This window comes from Cyrtonyx montezumae, unplaced genomic scaffold, assembly GCF_038088225.1.
Source record: "Cyrtonyx montezumae isolate F1298 unplaced genomic scaffold, pur_monq_1.0 scaffold_2, whole genome shotgun sequence".
Taxonomy (NCBI): domain Eukaryota; kingdom Metazoa; phylum Chordata; class Aves; order Galliformes; family Odontophoridae; genus Cyrtonyx; species Cyrtonyx montezumae.
This window is the reverse complement of record NW_027071936.1, coordinates 54,543,418-54,567,621: the sequence shown is the minus strand read 5'-3', so window position 1 is coordinate 54,567,621 and position 24,204 is coordinate 54,543,418. Positions and strand designations below refer to the sequence as shown.

At 38.9% G+C, this 24,204-nt stretch overlaps 1 protein-coding gene across 1 annotated transcript in view; it reads left to right on the top strand.

The window, feature by feature from the left end:
• LOC136048222 (complement C1q tumor necrosis factor-related protein 7) overlaps positions 1-23,277 on the top strand; it is an 81,467-nt gene extending 58,190 nt beyond the window's left edge. The window contains exons 17-36 of the mRNA XM_065735743.1: positions 158-314; positions 1,325-1,472; positions 3,919-4,057; positions 4,889-5,092; positions 7,501-7,593; positions 8,949-9,040; positions 10,441-10,608; positions 12,055-12,160; positions 13,455-13,564; positions 13,671-13,767; positions 14,489-14,587; positions 16,234-16,410; positions 17,694-17,897; positions 18,332-18,421; positions 19,234-19,347; positions 19,908-20,042; positions 20,502-20,624; positions 21,198-21,256; positions 21,738-21,915; positions 22,880-23,277. Of these exons, the coding sequence (XP_065591815.1) occupies positions 158-314; positions 1,325-1,472; positions 3,919-4,057; positions 4,889-5,092; positions 7,501-7,593; positions 8,949-9,040; positions 10,441-10,608; positions 12,055-12,160; positions 13,455-13,564; positions 13,671-13,767; positions 14,489-14,587; positions 16,234-16,410; positions 17,694-17,897; positions 18,332-18,421; positions 19,234-19,347; positions 19,908-20,042; positions 20,502-20,624; positions 21,198-21,256; positions 21,738-21,915; positions 22,880-23,068 (2,682 nt within the window). The 3' untranslated portion in view covers positions 23,069-23,277. The remainder of the gene's footprint in view (positions 1-157; positions 315-1,324; positions 1,473-3,918; positions 4,058-4,888; positions 5,093-7,500; positions 7,594-8,948; positions 9,041-10,440; positions 10,609-12,054; positions 12,161-13,454; positions 13,565-13,670; positions 13,768-14,488; positions 14,588-16,233; positions 16,411-17,693; positions 17,898-18,331; positions 18,422-19,233; positions 19,348-19,907; positions 20,043-20,501; positions 20,625-21,197; positions 21,257-21,737; positions 21,916-22,879) is intronic.
• The last annotated feature ends 927 nt before the right edge of the window (positions 23,278-24,204 follow it).

Here is a 24,204-nt window from a genome sequence, read left to right as displayed (position 1 = left end):
ACTTTAAGAAGCAAATGAATTTAATTGCTTCAAATTTATTGCTTAAGTCGTGATGCAACCTTTTGTCCAAATACCATCCAGCATGCTTTCAACTTCTTGTCAATACACTGTGAAGAATTTAATGTTTTTAAGTGTCCATCACCATGGATTTTTCTAGATCTATGAAACAATGGGTATGAGCAGTACCACCTTGCTGGCTGAGGTTTTCATACCTGTTCCTGAGACGACAGTTCTGACAGGCAGTGCTCCCATGGAAGAGATAGAATTCAGCAGCAATCAGCGTGTGATGCTGGACCATGAAGGAGTTGGGAGTGGTAGGGAATGTCACTCTTTCTCAATTCCATACTTTGATGCTGCTCATTTTGCTGAAACCACATAGAAGTAACAGGCTGGCATGAGTTTCAGAGTAAATTCAAATAATGCCGATGTGTTTATTTATTTCTTGGCTTATAGTGTTAGTGAAGCTCTACTGTAAACTATAGAAGTTGTGTGGTCTTTTTAATTGTTTGTTTAGTACTTAAGTAATCAGGCCTATGATAGTGCAGAGCAAGCATATGGTATTAATCAGCATAGCTGCAGCAATTTTAACACTTCAAACCACTGAAGAACTGACAGTAAAAGGTATGCACAGATGAAGTCTGGTGTAATGACATCCTGTAAAACATTTGATCATTGGGATTTCAAAACAGAAAATGAAAATGAGGGAGAGGTAGGAAAAAGGAAAACAAACATGCAGAACTTTTAAGTTTATGTAATGTTTAAACAGTGTTATGAGATAACTGACAAAGTTACAGTACATGAAATACAGGTAAAGGTAGAACAGAAGAACATCTAAAAAGCTGTCAAGCAATGTGGAAGAAAAGATTTTACAGCACATTTGTGTGTAAATGTCATTACCTATGATGACTGCTTACACAGTTGTTTATCACAGACCTTTAGGGCTGACTTTTCAGATTCACTTAATTCTTTTGACTGAATTTCTGTCTCATTCATACAAAGAACACATACAATGAATCTGAAAATTACAAGAAATGTTAAATGGCGTGCATCTGCAAAGGAAAAAAGTTTTGGCTTACCCTTAGACACAGTGTTTCTTTGTGGCCCAATGGAAAGCCTTTCTGTAGGCAGAACGGAATCTTCTTGTCTTGTAGAGCAGAGTCCTGCTTTGCAGCAGCAGCAGGGTCACCTTGCTCATGTAACCTGTCCATTTGTATTGAAGGAGTCATTTGATTACTTATTTTAGGGAAACATTTCAAAAACTATACAGTGTTTGAATGGATAAATGTGCTGTAGATAAACATGCTATTTTATTTTCCCTTGATAGATGTGTCCTTTTCCTTTGAAGCTGATGGTAGCAATCAAATGACTTTAATGACTTCTGGGAAAGTATCTAATAGTGTTTCTTGGGCAGTTGGAGAAAAAGGAATCCCCCGAATTCCTCCAGTATCTCAGCAAAACACAGGGATTCCAAGGTAATATGATATACATTCAGTGATTCCTGGAAAAGTGTTCTAACTGTTATTTTATGGAATAGATGGTTTTCATACTCATGAGTTGTCATAGCTTTTTTCCTTAAGCTTAAATACTTTATTCTGCACCTGCAGGTATTTTATGTTACATATTTTTTGGAAAACAGATACAATTTCTAACTACAACCTTTCAGTGTGTTGTCTGCACAAAATATTAAACAAAGCTCGAGCTGATTAAATTCAATTTTTATGGTACTCAAATATGAGGTGTAGTCGGTAAGAAACTTTCCTGTAATCATTTTTTGCAAGGAATAGAAACCCCACCTTTTTCTTATGCAAAGTGCATTTGGGGAGGGCACTCGGACACGTGCTTCAAATGCCATTTTTCTAACTAATGATAAAAACTGCAGTATGAGAACAGAAGTTAATAAGTGAATTTTAAGTGAGTAGTTAGAAAGTTAGTCACATCTGTATCATTCCAAGATGATACTTTTAATGAATTTTGTCCCATCAGAAGCATCTTGAGAGCTGCAGGAATTACTTTGTTAATATGTTACTCCACTCAAATCATTGTGTTTTGCCCTGTGGCTGCAGGTTGGACATGGTAGTTTACTTGTCCATTTTACTGACTTTTTTTTGTATAATTCTGATAATGTCATAAAGTATGCTTTTGTAATGACCTCAGGTGACTTCACTGTAAAGCCTTAAGAATTTTACTGAACTTAGTAAACTGAGAAAGTAATTATTCCATCTGATTGGACTCTGTTGGATTTATTTTTTATTTAGAAGCTAGACCTTGGCACTTGCATTGCTTTTATCCTATTCTCGACTCAAGCTGCAGTCATTAGAGTAATCTGCTGATCAGCAGATGAATAACTTGATGACTTCAAGACTAGAATAGCATAAGATAAAAACCATAAAGATGCATTCCCAAAGGCTGACTTCAAACACTGCATACTGCAATTACAGTAGATTGTCTCTGTAGCAAATGGGAAATCTAGAAGGCTGTTTGGTGTAGAACACACTTATTTGGATCACCTTATAGAGATAAACACCATCTGTGACTTTCCATTGTCTACTGTAGAAGTCTGACACAAGATTATTGTACCTGAAGTTAGTCTTTGCCCATTGGCTTTTCAGCTCTACTGTGATGTGGTGCATATTTCTTCGGCTCTTTAATGATACAGTCTTTACACTGCTGCTTTGTCTGCTACTGCAGCAACTGCTAGATATGTTGGCTGGTTCTAACCAAGCTTGAGAAAGATCTGTAAGTTATCAAGCTTTCTTGAAAATAGAATACTCAGATAAGTAGAAGGCAAGGATCCCTAATGAGAACTGGGGCACCATCCACATTCTGTGGTATGTGGCTATTATTCTGTGACATAGGGCTAATGAACATGCAAATATGCAGATCATTGTACAGATGTCAAGTGTGGTAAGTAGTCAGGAGGACTACTGTGAATACAAGTAGGTGAGTGCAGGGGAGAAGCCAAAGACAACCCAGCACAGTGCCCTCAGTGCCAACCAGATCCCTACAGGGCCTGAATGTGGGAGGTGGATCAGGGTGCTGGCAGCAGTTCCAGACCTTGCAGGAGGGTGAGTTAGGTCCAGGTTCTGTCCAGGAACACCATCCAGGGGACAGACCAAAGTTAGGATTTTAGACATAGCACAGGCAAGAACTATAAATCTGGGAAGTTCCTTTAAGTATGGGTCGTCAAATAATAATAATTATTTCCTTTCTATTTAAAATAAAAATATTACTTTCTAGTAATTGGAAACGTGATAGTATATCTATGATAAATACTTGAATTGATAAGTACCTTAAGTCACGGAAAGTGTGCAAAAACATTTTGTATTTGTAGAAACGTGGTCAAATTTGGTGTTTCAGATAAGGCTGTGGTGAGAAAGCAGTGAGAAAGCTTGTATAAGAGTTCCTTTTTAGCAGTTCCTTCATCATTCAGCCTTTGCAGTTCACCATTCCCTCAGCTGCATGGCTGCAGTTTCGAGTCTGTATGTATTGTAAGCAGAATCACAGAACCTATGCGGGTTTTAAAGATGCTATCTTCTGTATCACAGCTGTTTGAGGAGTTGATTGTGTGTGGTTTTTTTCTGTGGATTTGTTAATTTCCATTTGTTTTGCTCACAATTAATTTAATTTCAGTCAACTGTTCTGCACCGCACTTACAGAAAGAATTGCTTCATTTCAGCTGAAGTATAAAATGGTATGGTGTGGAAAAAAACGGGTAGGGGATGGATAGCAAGATCTGGAGTGAGAGGTTTGCAGTTTAAATGAAAGTTCTGAAATGGAATTTATTTCCAGGTTATAGGATTTTTTGTATTAGTCTTGTTTTTACTTTCTCAAGTTTGCTTTAAGTATGTTTTTTGTGTTATTAAATCAAATGTGTTCCAGGTGGAATCATCTGATACAGTTCTGTCTGTTGTCTTTCAGTGCTTTGAAAAATATTGATGCTATTGCATCCATTGGCACATCAGGCTTAACTGACATGAAGAAACTAGCTAAGTGGGCAGCAGAAACAAAACTGGATCCAAATGACCCAAACAATGCTGCTCTGATGCAGATGATTACAGTAAGTGGCATTTTCAGAGGGCTAATAGAGCTGTGAAACACCAGTACCAGTTTAAAACTCTGATGGATATACTTGTTGTGAATGTTAAGAGGCAAAATGTGTATAAAAAAGAGAATTTATTAATCCATTAGTTCAGTAGTTTTCTAGTGGTTAAAAGTAAGTATTGGAGAATATGCAAACTGATTAATTGCAAACCTTGATGTTACTATACCATACAGTTTCCTCCCTGAAAGCATTCAAGGCCAGGCTGGATGGGGCTTTGAGCAACCTTATCTAGAGGGAGGTGTCACTGCCGGTAGCAGGGGGTTGGAACTAGGTGATGTTAAAGGTCCTTTCCAATCCAAACCATACTATGATTCTGTAGTTTTGAATTTCTTCTTCTCCTTAAGGTGCAGGACTGTTGCCACTATATTAGGTAGGAAGTTGCTTGTCCATCAGTGCTGCACAAAGTTTAGTTGATTGCAGAAGCTGAGACTTTACTAAACATCAAATTGGAGAGCTGTTTCTGTAGCTGAAGTTTTGTAAAAGAATCACCTTTCCAGTACAGTTTCCTAGGTCATTCTGCTATGTTATGCTAGAGTTTTCTTAATCTTTAGTGTTTGTTTATGTTTGAGGGGGATAGAATACACTTTGGAGTACTGTAAAATTGTATTCTCACATTTTGCTTACCCAAACCTGCTTTAAAACATGCAATATTTTTTTCCTGGTTTGATCTATCTTAACTGCATAGAACTAGATTATTCTTGCAATACTATATTTGACTTAGGTAAAGTTATTTTGTAGACTTTTTTCTTTAGTACAAAAAGATGAATGACTTTTTGTCTAATTTAGATTGCCACTAGTGGAGAGGCACGTGTTCCTGACTTCTTCAGACTGGATCAGTTGCAGCAAGAATTTGATTTTGTTTCTGATGAAGAGTTGAACAGATCAAAGAGATTCCGACTCTTGCAGCTCAGAAATGAGGAGGTGGCAGAGTTCAGAAACTATAAGCAAGTCCCTTTGCATGAACGAGAGATCAGCGAGAAACTTTTCCAGGTAGACTGTTACCTGAAACTGTGTCAAGAATGTCCTCTAGTAAAACACAGTAGTTCTTCCTGGTTCTAACGTCAAATATTGGACTTGCAAGTCAGTGAGTCCCTGAAAGAATGTACAGCTCTGCTGACGTGTAAAAAAATTGGAATTGTATTCCCTCTGTTTATTCTGGTGTTATTTTAATCTAATTAAGACAGCTTCCTTCAGAGGAGACGTTTGCACAGCTATAGTGTGGAAGCAAAAGAAAGCAACACAGCAATTACTGCAGGCACAAATATTCTAAGACACTTTCTTTTTAAGGTGATTTCAAATACAGAAGGTTAGTACAAAGGTTGTTCAGGCTTATGCTTATTAACTTCTCTGCCATTATTCACAGAAAGGGCTCAGGTGATGACACTGAGTATTAAAACCTTTTTATGTTTTACTCTAGTTTATGTTGCAATTACTTTGGTTTCGGTACATTTTTCCAATTAGCTCACCCTGTCCTTCCTATCTGTTAATTAACCTTACTCAAATGCCACGTGTGCATTTGTATTTGATTTGTACTTCAGTTATATTTAGTCTCAACTCCGCTGTCGCTGTTAAGTCACATGTTCTGTTTTTCTTCAGCAATTGGTATGGCCACGTAACATTTTAGTGTGTTTGTTGCCTTCTCAGGATAAGAATCATCTTGAGTTTTGGCAACTGTTGCTTTATGCCTTGTTCGAAGAAATTTATGCAATTCCTTCCATTGCTTTTGGATTATATCTTTAAAATACGCTTTGTAAGTTCAGTCAGGTCTGTCTTCTTCACAATAAACATTTCTCATTTTCAATATTTAGATTAGTTTTTTTACCTTCTATTTAAGAATATAATACATCTTTGATAAACACTTCTTTTCCAGGTGATTTTTTGTTGACTTTGTTCATTTCAATGTAAGAACTGCTTTTTTGTTTAGTTTTGTTTTTTCCTCATTAAGAATGAATTGGATAAGCCCACGATCACCCATTCCAAGTTCATTTTATATGACATGATCTTCAAAACTGAGTTTAAAGTGGTGTTGTTCCTAGTTGGTTTACTAGCTATTTGGCAAAGAAATCTGACATTGTGTAGAACTGTGGAAATGCTGTTTGGAAAACATTGTCTAGAGTTGGTCTAGTCCTGTCTTCCACAGTGATGGGGCTGTTGCCAGCACTAGGTGAGGTCAGCTATGTGTTTGTCTAGCTAAGTCTTGAAAAGTGGGAGATTCCACAGCCCTTGTGGATAACTGTTCTGGTGCTGCAGTAGTCTTCTAGTGATTATTTTGTTGGGTGGGTTTTTTGTTCGCTTTTTTTCTGTGTCCAACCTGAATCTTCTAAGTTGTACCTGCTGGCTGCATTCCCTTGTTATATTATATAGCACTACAGAAAAGAATTAGACCCTGTCTTCTTTGCAGTTGTCCCTGCCCTAGCTGTGTGCAGGTATTGGTTTGCTCGTTGGTCTCTTCCTCATGAGACTAAGTCAAACCTGCTAAGTTTGTGTAGTCCTAAGCAGACAAGTCTTAAGAAGGGAGACAGCACTGCTTCCTTCAGGTGATAGAATGAAAAGAAAACAGAGCCAGACCTGAAGATGAATTTCACTCCATAGCTTTTATGTGACAGCTAGAATCTGTGGCTCTAAAGCCATACCAATTAGTGATAGCTGTTCAGCTACTAGTCTTGGGACATCCTTAGACTTCAAGGCTCTGTATATTGCCTGGAATCTGAGTGTCAGCTCTAGCTGCTTCTTAATTTATGAGAGGTTCTCCTACACTTCCAAATAGTAGTTCCTTGTCAGTATAGCATTCATCATAGTTTTGAGGTCCACCAGAGTAGTTACCATAACCCTGAGTCAGTATTCATCTCAGTCCATCAGTTGGACCATGGGCTCTTTGGTCAAACCTAAGGCAAAGAAAAATCTTCACTTTCTCACTCTCCACAACCAGTGATTTTATTGTGCTGTTAAATCTCTGTATTTTTTGAGTGCAGATTCAAAATTTCACAACACAGTATCCCACAGTTCAAGTATCAGGTCACCTTCCGTGAATACCACATCTCTTCTGTTTATAAAGAATTCATCCTGCTGCAGCTGCAGTAACATGAACCATTTCTGGTTGAAATCTGGTTTACGAAAGCAGATGGGAGCTCAGGTTTAGAACAAGGGAGGGAAATCTTCAAGTTATTCCAAGGGATTTAAACCAGGTGAATCTTATTGCAGCTTTTGTCTCTATGCATGGAAGTTATGCAGTGCTGTTACTGTATGCATTAGCATTAAAAATAGCCTTAAATGTCTGACATGTTTTTTTGTTGTCTTTGAGCCACACTTTAATATAATGAAATATTTACCTTTTTTTTTTTTGTCTTCAATGAAGCATTGGATATTTATCAAATCACAAACTGTAATAAATATTTCAGGAATATGAGAAAAGACTACACGAGAGGGATGTGATTGACAGTAAGCGTTACCTGGATGCACACAGAGCTGTTGTTGCCAGCTATCTACAAAAGGTAAGCTGCAAAAAAGTATAAATCCATCGTATTTCTCTAAGTTGTGTGTTGCTGCTGTGTTTGGGAGCTCAATTTTCAGGAATCCTAAAAACTGATAGTGGTAATGTATAAAGGTAGATAAAATCCCAGCCAGCCCACGGGACTCTGATATGTCTGTGAGGTTAATTTGGTGTCAGATGAAACAAATTGCTTATTAGCAATAGTTTGTAAAAGAATCAAAGGCAATGGAGAGTGTTTAAATCTTCCAGGGAAGTCCAGGTAAGTGCTAAAACCCAAATTCAGTGTGATAATATCAAAAATGATTGTTATGCAAGCTGTCATGTCTGTGTCAGCCCTGTATGCTCCGTGTGATATTTCAGTGTGTGTATCCAAACACGTGGTTATGCAGTGCACTGAATGGCAGTACAGTGCAGTAGTACAGAGGTATGTGGCACAGGGTACCTCAACACTTAGATAAATGCAGGTACTAGTTTTAAAATTAGCACTTGGATATTTTCTACTTCTATACGTTGTCAGATATGCTAGAAAATGAGATTGCTGGTGTCAGCTCTGAAATTCATTGCAGTCTGAAATGCAATCTTGTAACCTCAGAGCAACGAATGATTTCATAACTTAAATGAACTCTTCTAAAATAATGAAAGGAGGTGTACATTAGCTTTTGTTACTGTTCTTCTGCAGCTAATCTTGTACTAGGACAGTATGTAAAGACATTACTAGCCCTGGCAGTAGGAAATAAAAGGACAAAGGCAGTACTCCTTCACTCTGCTTCTACGTAGGTGTTGAGAGAAGAGGGAATGTTTTCATCTCTGCTTCAGTATGTGACCTCAGCAAAGAAATGAAAGGAACTGAGGATTTTTGAACATCTGTTTGAAACCATAGCATTAGTAGCACAGGCCTTCCTGATTCTCCTGCAGTCCAAAGTGTTGCCTTTAATCTCTGTAATTAATACCGTATAGATTTCTTTACAGTCTTTTCTCTAACTTCATTTAGATGCCCAGAAGAAATGTCTGTCAATGGTGTTTGTTGTTGGCATTGTTTCTGGTAATGGACTGTAATCAGATAAAAATGGATTTTCTGTTTTTCTGATGTATGCTTTCATATGTTTACATCTGGCTAGCTGGTATGTTTTTACAGAGACACTGTATTTGTGAAATAAGCTCATATTATGTTACGAAGTAAGAAATTGTTCCTGGCAGAAAGAAAAGTTCCCTTGACATGACTCGTTTTAAAAGAGGAATAAAATAAAGAATGTGTATTTGGAATTTGTGGTTAGTAGACAAAGTGCAAGTATTTGCAGTGGCTTGGGGTTAAAGTGTCCTTTTGTCTCTTCTTCCTCCATTCTTTCCCTCTCACAGGTTCGAGAATCAGTAATTAACCGTTTCCTGATAGCAAAGCACCATTTCCTTCATTCTGACCTGGTCAATGAAGAGGAGATTCCTACTCTGGGGTAAAGGACCTGTCTTCGTTGCTCTAAGTCAGTTAAGAAGAATCACAGACAATTTTACATTGGCAAAGTGTACTGATGTGACCAACTGATGAGATACTGTATGCTTAGTGTGGTTGTCCTGTCACTATAGCACTGATTATTGTTGACTTTGTCTTACATATTTCTGTCTGCTGTTAACTTTCAGAAATGTTACTGTTTTGAGCAGTGATTTCTATTTTCTAAGATTATTATTTGTTTTATGCACTGGCCTTTGAATTTTTGTTACAAATCCTGTATTTGTTGATTTGGACATTTGAATATCACCCAAATGTCAAATGTCTGTCACATAGAGGATCCTTAATTAGTGCTGCTGACTTAAAATCTGCATAAGTCGTGAATGGTAGATACTTTCCTTTCTCATAGAAGTTGCTCATGTTCACTCTTAAGCATGACACATTGGGAGTACAGCTAACAGTTTTTGAATCAACAGTATAAAAGTAAACAGTCCCATCTGCTGGAGATACAGAGACTTGCTCTCCAAAACGGGGTTTGTGCAATTTTTCCTTCAGGTTTTCACATCACAGGATGGAAAAATCTGAATGAGACCGTAGTCAGCTTTTGAAGTCATTTCAGATCAAATGATTGACCTGTATTTTCTTACTATGAGTACAAATTCATATTGGTTAGTACTTGTTAATTTGTCGTTAGTGAATTTAAAATACACCTTTATTCATTTAAAGTGTCTGCTTAGTGAGATTTCAGTAACTCATGGTTCTATCTTAAAAGTAATTAACGTGATTGTTCATTATGTGTAAGGGAATAATGCTGTTGGTTGGTTCGTTTTTAAAGTAGATTTTGAAATGTCTTCTGTCATTTAAGTATTTATGCAGTTAACTATTAATGACATGTAAAAACATGTATCTGCTTTTTATTCCTTTCCTATTGTTTTTTTCCCTTTGGTTCTGCTTTACCTTGGGTTATAAGTTCTGAGGGTCCAGGGTATGTTGTGACATATTCATTCTGCTTCCTTTCTATAGCCTCTACATAGCTGTGTAATTAGATTTCTTGCATATTTCATACAGTGTTTGTTGTCATCTACTAGATACCTTGATATAGCTGTAGTTTAGATCTGTCCTGAGTTGTCATTGTGATACCTTATCTAGTTTTGTTTGGAAAACATGACCAAAAAAAAAGTTTGAAAACGCTTTTTTTGTTTAATGTTTAAGTTTGAATTAATGAAATATAAGACAGCTGGATTGTGTAGTAGTAAATTGTTAAAGCATTGCAGCATTCTTTAGAGTTTTGTATGATACAACAGTGTATGTTTCCTTTTTCTGTTAGTGCATAATTTTGCATGTAATGGAAACAATAGAATTTGGGACTCTACCACAATGACTAAATGTTGCTTTTATGATTGTTAGCATTCTGGGACTTGGCCTCTTCAAACTGGCAGAGCCAAAACGACCACTGAAGCCAAGAAGAAAGGAGAGGAAGAAGGTTACAGCACAGAACTTATCAGACGGAGACATTAAGCTGTTAGTGAACATCATTAGAGCTTATGACATTCCAGTGAGAAAACCAGTCACGAGGTATGCCTCACTGCTTTATTCTGTGCAGATTCACATTGCCACTCAACGCTTTGAAGGCAGCTGAAATAACTAGTTATGGAATTCAGCCATGTCTGTTGTTTTGATCCTTGTGATAAAATACATAGGGATTTATCTTGTTAGTTATCCATAAAGAACTGCTGTTCTTGAAGCTTTTAGAATAATATGATCATTTAGCATTACCTTTGAAATTCAATTAATGTTTTACCACTACACTACATACTTCCTTGTGGAAAAAGCTATCTGGAAGGTAATTTACGTATTTTACTACATTATAACATGGATAATATTGGATTAAGTACGTCTTAAGCCTTCTAGTTACACTCAATGAACTTGTAATTTATAAAATCTTTAAATATTTATTTAAAACTCCATTTCTTCATTCTGTATTTGTGGTGGTCTTCTCAAGAACTTCATGAACTTGGTTGTTTAAGGGAGGAGAATGATCTAGATTTGGCCCTGGCTCATTTTCAGATGACCACAACATTTAGCATATTAAGACATCTGTAAAGCATAGTGCTGTATCTTTTAGAGGTGCTTGAATTCTGACAGCCTGGTTTAGTTTCAGAAGCAATGTATTAGCACTGTGTTCTGTCTCCCAAAATGAATGTATTTTACATTTAAATGGGAAATGTTTTCGTCCTGAGCAATTGTTTAGCATTTAGGTAATTTAGCACTTCTGCTTTCCTTTATCTCTATATATTGCTATAAAGGTTTTGTTTAACTTCTGTAAATAAGGACAAACTGAGAAATAAGGAATTCGTATTAGAAATATCTTGACAGGAAAGAAGAGATGAAAATTGTGATTTGCTATGGTATTACAAATTAACGTAGAAACCCTTCAAATTTTTTTTGGATGATCAGGTATCTGATTTTGAGCTGCTTTTTTTTTTTTTTTATGAATAGTTCTTCTTTTACAATCTCTACTGTGGTATTACTACCAAAAAAAGCTAAGATAAAAATAAGCACATGAACTCTTATTTTTATTTTGCTTAGGGGGTCACCATCTGTGTGGTATTCATATGGGTTTAATTTTGTCATGGAGACCTTCCATGAATACTGTGAAGTCTGTCCAGTTTGAATTCTGCAGGGATTCATCTCCCTAAACTGTAAGATCTGTAGCTCAATGTGATTGTCCAGGGGAGGCTAATAATAATAATAAATATAAAATAATCTATCTATCTATCTATATATATGGATTATAAACTTGTGAGAAGAGACAGCCTAGAGGCACACAGTGCTTTTACAATGACTCTTACAAAAGCCATATGCCCTCTGCCCCTCTCTGGCAATTTTTTTCTTGTCATTTGACTGAATAATTATCCTTCCTAGGTTAAAGTCACAATATGAGGATAAAAGAACTATTTCCACCTGTTTGGTAATAAGTTCTGTTGTTTCTCACGATGTTGCTGTCTGTTGCCTTCATAGCAAACTTCAACAACCATCCAAGTCTTCAAGGTCCTTTAATGAGATGTTTGCAGCCTCTCCATCTGCTCAGAGCCCAGCCAGCAATGTAGATTGGGCATTCAACCAGGTATATTGCACAACTCATGACACTTATTACAATCATTTGTTTACATGAAGATGTGAGCATTCCTCTTTTTTTACTGGAAATAACACTACCAGAAAGATATCTGTTAGGGAGGTTGGTTTGCCCACTCCTTGATCTCCAAAAAGATAGTTAAGCTACGTGAAGGTTTAGAGAAGGGTAATAAGGTCATAAATATGAAGTGGCTGCTGTGCAGTGAAAAATGGTAGGGCTTTTTGGCCAGAATGGCAGTGATTTCCAGGAGGGGAGGAGGAGGATTAAGATGGAGGTGCACAAAATAACAAGTGATTTGGATGGGGATTGACTATTCATCAACTCTTCAGAAGGCTGAGGGATCACTAAATTAAGCTGGGAGGAGCTAGGTTCAAATTAGGTCATAAGATCTGCACAGAGAAGTTGCTTGTATGTATTGTGGACAAAAGGTTTGCTTGCATTGACGTGGACACTGAACAAGTATTTGGAAGAATGACACACTGGAAGTTGCTTATAGAAAAGTTGTTACAGGCTTAGGAAGGTCCCTTCACCTTAAGACTTTTGTAGACGTAGGAGAGTGTTAAGATAACCTTGTGCTTCTGTGTTCTTACTCTGCTGTATGTCTCTACTTGTGGCTGTTTTTGCAGTCTGAACTTCAGCTCGCTGCCCTCTTTGTCTCAGCCAGCGTGGCAGCATGGCTGTTACTAGGGCTGATATTAAAAATAGATTTGCTTGCTTTTGACATCTGAATTCAGCATGTTTCTGAGTGAAGATGGAAGCTCACTGCAGTGGTTTTTCTGTTTGTTTTTCTTAGGATGTCCCTCCACATTAGGTCTTGAAATGTGGCAGAAGTTCTGTCATATGCATTTGAATGCTAATGAAATGTTCCATTAATGCATTTTTAATCAAATTAGGTGTTTGTTGTGTCTAGTAGCAGTTGCTTATCTGCAATATGAGAATGCAGGGACACTTTTTCCACTGGTAGACTGGATCACATTTGTTTGTTTCTTTCTTTGATTAGTTAGCCAGTAGTTTCCATGGAGCTGTGGGGAAAATTGTTTTCCTTGTGTATATAATATATGAAATATTCTGAGCACACATCACCTTCTTGAAATTCTAACATATGAAATCATTTTAAAAGCTTCATAAATGCTTAGAAGCCTGGAAAGTGCAATTTGAGGCAAAGTGTTGTCTGGGCTGCACCAGTGTGACCTCTGCTAAGGATATGTTTCTTGTTTTAAACACATAAATATATGTAACTGAGTAAGTTCTGATGAATGATTCCTTTGTTTGGATCTCTGTACAGGTTTTAGTCCGTCCATTCGTAGAAGTTTCTTTTCAGCGAACGGTCTGTCGGACAACAACAGCAGAAGGCCCAAACCCCAACTGGAATGAGGAACTTGAGTTTCCATTTAGGTACAGCAAAACGAAACCAATTCTTTTCTGAGAGATAATAACTCAGCACGTGTGGATTCATTAGAATTTGTGCTTTGTTCACATCTCTTTCTTGTAACTTTTTCAGAGCTCCCAACGGTGACTATAGCACCCACAGTTTGCAGTCAGTGAAGGATGAGGTGTTCATTAATGTTTTTGATGAAGTACTTCATGATGTTACAGAGGTGAGTTTGTAATTGAAGGACAGTGTACTTGACTGAATATTGCGAACTTCCTGAAGTGGTCAGAGTAAGACTTTTCAGTGTAGTAGCTCTCACCCTCCTGTGCCTCATTATTGTGTTACATCTAGTCCATGTTGCTATGTTGTTCAAGGAAGCAGTGTTATAGAGTTAACTTTTGTCTGTACAAATTAATGTACTGTTATGATCTGCTGCTGGAGGTCAGCATCTCTGTTATCTATCTTATATTTAAAGAGTTGGGAGGTAGTAAAATTGGGAGTCTGTGTACAGTAGTCTGAATTCTATTCTCAAATACAATACAGGTTTGTTTGCTTGCTTGGGTGTTTTTGTTATTGTTGCTTTTACTGAATGCCAGATGATTTACCAAGTTCCTGCATTTAACCTCTAAAACCTGACATGAGAGGATCAGTTTCCATAGTCTGGAAAGATTCTTGTGGGGCCCTTGTCAAATTTTGAGTTCTCAGTCAGAAGTTACACAAGACTCGAAGCCTGAAGTGCAGTCACATTGTATCACTGACTTCTGTTCAGCACCTGGTGTGCTTGAAAGGCAAGCGGAGTAATTATTGCAGCAGTTGGAGCTGAACTTAACTTGCAGTGAGTTAAATCGTTAAAAACGTTACTGAATTTTTTTCTGATGAGACTTTCGACCAAATGAAAGAAAATGGAGTTGTCTTACAAATCCTTTTGTTGCCCAACGTTTTAATAGGATGATCGTGACAGAGAAAGCGGTATCCACACTCGTGTTGAGAGGCACTGGCTGGGATGTGTTAAGATTCCCTTCACCACCATATATTTTCAGGCTAGGGTAAGTGTCAGTAACTTGAAATGCATCTCTTAAAGTGGAAAGGGACTGGTAATGCAAAGTCAGATTTAACGATGTTCTCAGTACTTGTCAGTATATTTTATGGAATTGATTGACAGTAGCTTTAAAACTGCTGTCAGACTGGGTGAATGTGTGCCAGTAAGTTCAGCATTTGGAAAGGAGAAAAGACACTTCTGCATTGACAGTGCTGCCTGGTTTCCTTCAGCAATAAAGCTAAAAATGGAAATTCTTCTGATGGTCTCATCAGTAGCTATTGAGATCTCAATGCTGCATTACCTAGGTAAGTGTTTAAAAAAAAAACTTGACTTTTTTTTTTCACACCTCTCATGAATTCCATTTTTTTCCACTTCCTCCTTTCCTCCTTCCACTGTTACAGATCAATAAGCAAAGAACAAGATTCTTTACTCTTTTCAGGGAAGTGTTCTGTGCTGAATGTGTGACGTTCACCTGGGAAGTATCTGTTCACAGCCCTGAGAGACTGAATGGGCAGATTTAGACATTTTAACGAGCTGCTTGTCAGCATGTAGTGACAGACACAGTCACTGCTAGTCATCAAAGATAGACATCTGCTCGTGGTCCTTGTCGCCGGTCTCTCTGTTTTAGAACAAGGCAGTTCAAGGATTGCTGTCAGGGGCACTCCTGACTCTGTCTCTGTGGAGGTGTTGCTGCCTGAGAGCCCTTGTGTGCAGTGTGAGTGCCTGCAAGCTCTTCCTGGCGCTGCTTTCACATGAACAGGAGTTCTTACTGGAGTTGAAAATGTGTGATCAGTCTGGCGGTAATAACGAAGTATATCTAGCAATTAAACTGCAGTGGCAAATGAAGTATTTCTTCATCCTGTTATACTATATCATAGTGGAAATTCTTGAGGCATTTATTTAATCTTCTCCTCATCAGAACTTAATTTTGTTCTTAAATACTTGATGAGCTAGCCCAGTGACTCATCTGTTTGTCTTCTGATGCCTTTCCCAATGGCTGTCATCCTGTCCAGAAGCATGTAAGGCTCAGGCTTTCCTGGCCAATTCCTCATACATAGTGTATCTTAAACAGCCTTAAATTTTGCCTAAAGTCATATCTGAACTCTGCCCAAATCAGGAGGTTAATCTTAGTTTTCCATTAAGGCTTTCTACTCGAGTCTTGCCTGAGCAAGTGCCGGGCTTGCCAGCTCCTTTCTGGTAACAGTCTTTCCAGAAGACTTGACCTTGTGGTTGTGGCTGCAGAAGGAGGTGCAAAAGGAGTGAGTCTACCAAAGCCCTCTTGTTAGGGTAGTGGGCTGAATGGGCCCAGTTCCAACTGTGTGCAAGAAGCATCAGTGGTTTCTGCCTGGAAAGTGCCTTCCTGTGAGCTACTACAGCACGATGCCCAGCATCACTGAAGCCCCGGCAAATCTGTAATATGTACATAGCATCTTACTGTATTGCTGTTCTGTAGCTCAAAATAATAAAGCAAGGGGATAGAATACATGACTACAGGTAGCAAATGTACTTGAGAAAGGAGTTTTGCTTTTTGGTTATTTTGTGAGAAACATCTTGGGGTTTTTTGTTGCTTTTTTTTTGTTGTTGTTGTTGTTGCATTTTTTTCTTGCCATAGTTAATATTATGTGCTGCTCTGTTTGTCTGTGCGTGTTGTAGATTGATGGTACATTCAAGGTGAATATTCCTCCAGTACTCCTTGGCTACAGCAAAGAGAAGAACCTGGGCATGGAGAGAGGGTATGATTCTGTGCGAAATCTGAGTGAGGGCTCCTATATAACACTATTCATTACCATTGAACCACAGCTCGTTCCCGGGGAGTCAGTCAGAGAAAAGGTAATTAATCCCTAATTGATCATACCCTTGCTGTTTGTGTCCTGCAGTGCAGTTCTTGAAATGTATGTGAATAGTTAGGCTCAGTGTACTGCAGTGTTCTGTGTCAAATCTTTTGGCTCAGTTCAGTTTAACCATATTCAGCAGTAAACGAGATGGACTCGTAATGCATGAGAAATAAGCAAGCCTGCACTCCTTAACTGTGAGCATATTTTTCATTTATGTCTGGAAGCAATAAAATACTCTCATCAGTGTTTGTGAGCAGTGGATGAAAATGAGGCAGCAAATACACCGGCAGTATTTCTTGCTCCTGTGTTTATAGTATTCAGGAAAAACATTATTTAGTGTTTCGTGCTTGCCTCCAGATCTCGAAAAGAATTACTTCTAAGCTCCTGGTTTATGGGGGTTGCTGTACTGAGCTGTAAGTGCCTCACAACAGGAACGTGTGATTCAGATGAGCATACTGCTTTGCCTTTTGTGTGCTGGAGTGCCATTCATTGCAGATACATGCAGTTAGGGTGTATGTTTTTTGAGCACACACAGCAGCAGTTGATTTTATCTTTTTATTTTTTTGCAGTGTAGAGCTATGCTGCTCTTTTACTGGAGACACACCTTGATTTTATTTCTTTACCTATTCTTCCTCTCCTTCTTGCTGTCCTTCCTGAATCTCTGTAGATGAATGAAATGCTTAAGAAGGTACAAGTATGAATGAATTAGATCAGTCGAGAGATTGTTGTTACTCCTTGCTTAAGGTTAAGCTTGCTTTTGTGCCATTTGGCACTCTTTCTGCAGTTTGTGTTTCGTTACTATGACATTTCTTTGTCAGTAATATTTGCAGTGAATTACTGCAACGAAGCTTTGTTTCAGCTGTTAATTACGGCTGAGAATCACCATTGTGTCTGTTCTGATGTGGAGGTCTGGCTACAGAGTGCCACTGTTCCACCTCTCTCTACTTTGAGAAGGGCAACGAACAATGACACAGATTTTTTAACTAAAACGCTTTCTGGAAGAGCTCAGCTAAAAGCTGTAAAAAATTAGAGAAGTCTGAATAGTGCAGATACATGTAGAAATGTTCAGGACCTTCTCTGCAAATATTCCGACGTCGTGCTGCTCTGTCTCAGCAGTATTCATGTGAAGATGTCTGGGCTTCAGTGCTTAACCTCAGCTGTGGTCTGACTGCAGTGTCAGGATGTGAATTTCGTGCCGTCCTTGCGGTGTGTTTCAGCTTTCAGACCTGAGCCCAAATTATCCATGAAACAATTTTCACTTGAGTTCTACTTTTCAAGTTTGATACCCAGGAAGATGAGAAATTGCTCCAAGCAGCAGAAAAATACCAAGTGGAATGTACGTCCAAGTTTCCAAACCGTCAGTGCCTGACAACCGTCATTGACCTCAATGGGAAAACAGTTTTTATTACCAGATACATCAGACCTCTCAATCCACCCCAGGAGCTCCTGGACACCCTCTCAAATAGCTCTCAGACAACTGCAGTAAGTACTCAGAAAAAGATAACAGAGTTTGTGTGATAAGGATTTCAGGATGTGTTTGTGCACACACATAACTGTTGTATAACTGTTGTGTTTCCTGTGTAGCTACAGTTGTTTTCAAAGGAAACAGAAAGATTCAAAAGAAGGTAGCAGTGATTATCCATGTGTGATAAAGTAAATGTACCCATAATTATGCTTGAAAAGACATATTTTTTTAATGGATATATGAATGATTATTGTCTTTTTTTAAAAGACATTTGTGCCATGTCTCAGTGGAAGTAAATTGCAGTTTTTAATTGTAACTCAGAAATTGATGTAATTTCTAAAACAAGTTATCTGATAACATAAGAAAGTTAGTTAGTGCTTTAACTTTGGTGTCTGGGGAATCATGCCTTTGCTATATGTATGTGTAGTGAGCTGAAACTTCTTTTTTTCAGGAGTTGGTGGCTCGTTATGTTGCTTTGATTCCTTTTTTGCCAGACACTGTGTCGTTTGCTGGAATTTGTGATCTGTGGTGTACATCAGATGTAAGTAATGGATTAAATAGTTCTTTATCCTCACCAATGTGATGTGACATCTGAGCGGCCCCTGCTTTTGGGGGTGCTTTAGATGAGCTCTGGAGGTCCCTTCAGAGCTGCCTATTCTGCAGTTTTATGGCTCTAAGAACAGATTTTCCTTGTTAAGTCTTTTACTTCAAAGCAGAATTTATCTGAGGGCCAGTGTTTGAGAAAAGTTGCTTGTCCTGATACGAGCCAAAATGTTCATCTTTGATGTTTTGCAGTCTTATGGTTGACCATAAGAACACTAACTACAGTGTTTTAAGCTTTTTCTATTTTTTTCTCCATTATAAAACATTGCACGAGGGAAAGGATGCTGACTCATGGAGCCTTTAAAACTACACTTCAAATTGATCATTGCAATGTTGAGGAACCACAGAGAAAACACTGCGTTGTGGTTAAACATATAAAATAAAATTGTCATTGTTGGCAGTAATAAGAGACAGCATTCTCTTTCACACACAAATAAAAATAGTGGCAGATAATAAGTTAACCACAGGCGTGTTTTTGCCATCCTGGAGCATCTGTGCACACTGTGGTTTCAGAGTAACCCAGAAGACCTCAGTTCTTGGAGTTACATCTCAGGTCTGCAGGGTGGACTTGCACAGCATGCACTGTTGCTCTGTGTGTTGAAGCAGTGCCTAATGAACAGTTAACATCAGTTGCAAAGAGCTAAGAGGAATTTTTTGCTTCAGAAGTGTTAGGAAATGTTAGTAAATGTCATAAGCTGAGAACATTAATTATAACTACATAGAAACCTGTTTTTCTTTCCCCTCAATTAGCAATTTCTCGATCTTCTGGCGGGAGATGAGGAGGAACACGCCGTGCTCTTGTGCAATTATTTTCTCGGCATGGGGAAGAAAGCCTGGCTTATCATTGGAAATGCCATTCCTGAGGTAAGAGGATTTTTTTCCTTTGGTCTGAATATTAATTTCCATCTTCTGAAGTCTTTGGTTCCCATCAGTTGATAGAGCTGCCTCCTGCTGACGTTTCTTTCTAGAAGTACTCAGAACACTGGTGCTGCCGAGCTCATCTTCTTCAGGGAGAAGAAAGTCTGTGTGTGAGGAAGGTTGGCGGGTCAGGCGGTCCTGATGTCAGAGGTTGCCTGGGGTTGAGCTGTGGCAGCAGCCAAGGAGGGTGTGCTGGTGCTGAAGTACACGTTAAACACGTGCTGGGTATGGAACTGCCCGTTGGCTCTCAGCTGAACTAAGGCTTTTCAGAATTGGTGTTCTGCAGAGGCTGAAGGTGGTGTGTGTTAACACTGCTGCACGAGACACAGAGGACACGTTATGCTGGAGCAGTTGGTTGAATTGTAATGAACCTCTGTGTTGTTCCAGGATTGTGCCAGAAACACAGCATTGATCTCTACAGTAAGGAAGTACTATTCCAAACAATACACAGCATACTGTCCCTGAAGACAGTTCTAAAACATCTTTCTCGTATTTTTTCTTTCTAGGGACAAACTGCATACGTCTTAACTTTGGAGCAGAGTCAGTATGTAATTTGGAATCCCAGTACTGGCTGTTTTTACAGGCAGTATGACACCTTCTGCCCCTTGCAAAGCGTGTACTGCCTGATCAGCTGTGATAATGTAAGTGAGCACAGCATCTTCTCATGTAGCTGTATGCAGAGTGTTGGACACTTTCCTTGACCCTGCACCTATCAGTTTAGTATTAGAGCAGTGTTAGTGATTTTGTAACCAACTGCAAGCCCACCCCCAGGGCTCGGGCAGCTATGTGGCACCATACAGGTAGTGAAGAGAACCATTAAGTAGAGAAGGTTCTCAGTTAATTAATTATGAGTACATCGTGCATCCTAGCAGTAGGGCCTGTATGTACTTGCATGCACAAATGTTACAGATCAGCACCACCCCCTTTGTGATGTGAGAATGCAGAAGTGGGACAGCTTAGCTGTGACAAACCCTGCCTTGTTTCACATGAATACATGGTGGGAATTGGCTGAGGAGTTCCAGGTTACATAGTATTTCATTGCGGTGTAAAATGTTCCATAGTTGTGACCCCATATTCAAAACAAACCTGCTTTCTTCTAGATTTGGTTTAATATCCAGCAGTGGGACTGTCCAGCAAGGATGAGCTTTGATACCAGCAAACCAAAGCTCTGGAAGGCTTTCTTCTCCAGGAGCTCACCATACCCCGGGCTCTGCAGTGTGCAGGTACTGACACACCTGTAACAATCTGAACAGGAGGAGCTGAGATCACGGGCTTACAACAGGGAAACAGAGACTAAGTTCTTTGGAGTGCAGTGATGAAGTGCTAAAACTAGCTCTTAAAAAGGCTTTCCTACATGTGCCTTAAAAGTAGGAATGCTGAAAATGACTGTAGTACAAAATGAATGCATGTGTTACACTCTGAATTCCTGTGTAAGAGCCCAGGACAGCAGTGAACACTGGGACAGATCTTTAACACAAACCCTAAAGAAATAAAGAAAACAACTTTTGTCTTGCAGCCAGAAAAGTATTATTTCAAGCTGATTGATGTCCTTAGTAAACAAGCAGGAATTCCTCTACAATTAATGCAGTTTATAAGAAACAGTTGACAGGAGAAAAAATGAAAAGACATGACCACAGATAGCTACCTCATGTTTTTATTATGTCTTTGCTACAGTACAGACTATTTTGGTATAACTGTGAACTTCTCATTAACTGTCAAGACAGAAATGTCTGAATTCAGTGCTGTATAGTTAAGAGATTGTGCTTTTAATATCAAAGTGTTTTACTTCTTGCTAGCCTGAAGAATTAGTGTATCAGCATTCGGACAAGGCTGCTGCAGTGGAACTACAGAGCAGGTAATGCTCCCACTAAAACAAACACTGTCAGAAGGGGAACACTGACCACTGGAGGTGGAGCACTTTCTTACCTTTCTCGAGTACATTCATACCCACATCCTAAAAACGTGCTTTGAATGCTGTCTAGGAATTGAGAATGTCTTAAAGAGCTGTATTATTAAGGTCTTTTTAAAATTCTCTCATTTTAACAGAGTTCATCAGGTATTAGGAAACTATAGCAGTGCCTTCTAAGCCCAAATGGAGTAGGAGTGTTAAGAGGCTGAGAGCATAAACTAAAAACTATGGGCAGACTGCTTCTGTTAAGCACTGGACACAATTTAGCTGCATGGGCTACATGGGTGGTTTGGGGTTTTTCTGTAGTTCCAGGCAGTAAGTTTAACTGAGGTCATCTGTGTTGCCCATAAACTGTGGAAAGCGGGACAAGTGAGATCAGGTCAGAATTTGAGTAAAGAGTTGCAATAATAAGTGTATTTTATCATAGGATTGAAAAAATACTAAAGGAGAAGATCATGGAATGGAGACCAAGGCATTTAACTCGCTGGAACAGATACTGTACCTCTACCCTACGTAACTTCCTGCCTCTGCTGGAACAAAACCAAGGCAGAGATGTAGAAGATGACCATCAGGCAGAGCTGCAAAAGCAGCTTGGAGATTACAGGGTAGTGTATATACATAATATACTGCATCAGTCAATATATGGCAGGAGTAGGAGTTCAGGGCCTTCAGGTTTGCTGTGTGTACAGTGCCACCCCCTGTGGGCAGGAGCTGTGTCCTGACCTTGTTCCCTCTTCGAACAAGTCACAAGAGCTATCAGCTATCACACTAATGGTAAATCGATGCAGCGTTTACAGAGATGGCTATAAACACAGATCTACTTTGCTGAAATGGAGGTGGTGACTGCTATGGTACAGCAGCAGTAAAACAATGCAGTCTGTTTGTACAGCTGTAGCACTGTATTTACATACTGGCTCATTAGTACATTTGACCCCAAGCTGTGGCAGTAAAGAGCTGGCACTGCCAGCTCACAGGCACAGAAGTCCATACAGCAGTGTGCTTCACTCAAGTCTTCTGCTCTTTAAAAGACAAACTTTGCATAAGTAGTCACTGCAGCCACTGGTGTAGCCATGCATTCTTCCTCAAGGCTGTCCTAAAAAATAATACAAAACCCCTTCCTTCTGCTCTTCGTGCAGAGCATACCTGATAGTGATGCTGTATGCAAATACCAAAATTTTCACAGTGAGTTTGAGGTTTCAGTTCCCCTGAAATATGTTTAAGGGCAGATGTCTGCCACCTCAAATCCCCACACAGCAGAATACAATGTACTGTACTCTCCAGTTAAGAGGCAGAGAAGCAGCAATGCTGCTACTTGTTCAATAATATATATTTTTTTCCCTAATTATTCCTAAAAAGCTTCACATTAAACTTAACCAAATGAGGAAAAAGGGCAGACACGCTGAGTATAAGAAATGGAAAGGTGATATTAAATACAAACCTGCCTTTGCATTGCATCTCCTCAGACCAGCAGAGATCAAGTTGAAGGCATAATAGAGTTAAAGATGCCGCGCTGATTCGGGTGCCTTCTTACCTTACGTGATTCGTTTCCCCCCTCTCTCTCTCTCCCAGGTATCTGGATTTCCTATTCACATGCCGTTTTCTGAAGTCACACCTTTAATAGAAGCTGTACACAGTACTGGAGTTCATACCATTGATGTTTCTGGTGTTGAATTTGCCCTAGCTGTGTACGTTCATCCTTATCCCCAGAACGTTCTCTCCACGTGGATTTATGTTGCATCACTCGTACGGAATCGGTAGCACAGAGCAACCACTGCCTCAGCTCTGCTGACAGAGGGAAATTACACATCTCTGACACTGCCCATTTGAGGTACTGCAGCTGCTTGAAAGTCCAGCAAGAACCTGACTTCTCAGAAGCTGCAAACACATTTAGCTTTATTCAGTTTAAAACCATGGAAGGTAACTTACCAACCTCAGCTAACAGTTCTGGAAGTCCAAGTAAGTTGTCAGTTTCCTCTTTATTTCTGCACGTTAGTTTTAATTCCTGGGGGAACTTGCCTCGCACATATTTAGTTAGTGAACTCACTGGTTATGATGTTAAGAGTTCATCCTTCTCATTTTGAGATGAAACTTGGTTCCTGGCATTATACCTTAAAAGCTGATTTCTAGTTGCTCACTTGTCTTCACTGGCAGCTCTTCTTCCTGGTTAAAGAGGCTGTCATTCAGGTACAGTATCAATTGTTGCAGTTTGTCACTTCCTGAGCTCCTGTACAAGCATTAGGACCTGTCTACTCTGAAATAAACGTCACGCACCAAAAAAGCCATCACCGAAGGACCATAATTCCTTTTGTAAAAATGTTTCTGCTGCTTGGTGTCTGTAACAGCAGCAGCAGTCGTTTTCTTTAAAGGTTTAAGAATAAATATACCAAAAAGTAAATGTGAAAGTTCATCCATTTTATGTAAGAGTGATTAAATCACTTGATCTGCAAGTAACCATAGTAAATTATTAAAATATTCACTAAAAATTTACTTATGTGAAAGTAGCAGTGTTAACTGTTGATGCTGATATAAATCCTTTTCCTTCAGGTACCTTGCTAATTAAACTCTTGCAAGTGAAAGCAATGCTGGGTTCAGCTTAGGAAGCATATTCATCACAACGAATCAAAGTTAATGCTGTTCTAGAGCTTAAGTCTAAAGAGGATTCAGTCTGTCCAACAAATGCTAGACAAAACCTTTTGTTTAAGCCTGGGGTAGCCACAATTTCCTCTCTAATCAACAGAAAAGTGCCTCTACAGAACTGTCACAAAGCAGCAAGCAGCTGCACTGTCATCACAATGCTTTGGTTGAACAACACTGATTGATTACATCTCTAAAGTCCATCATCTTTTTAGAAAAGGGAAAAAAAAAACACCAAAAACCATATTCCACTTAGACTG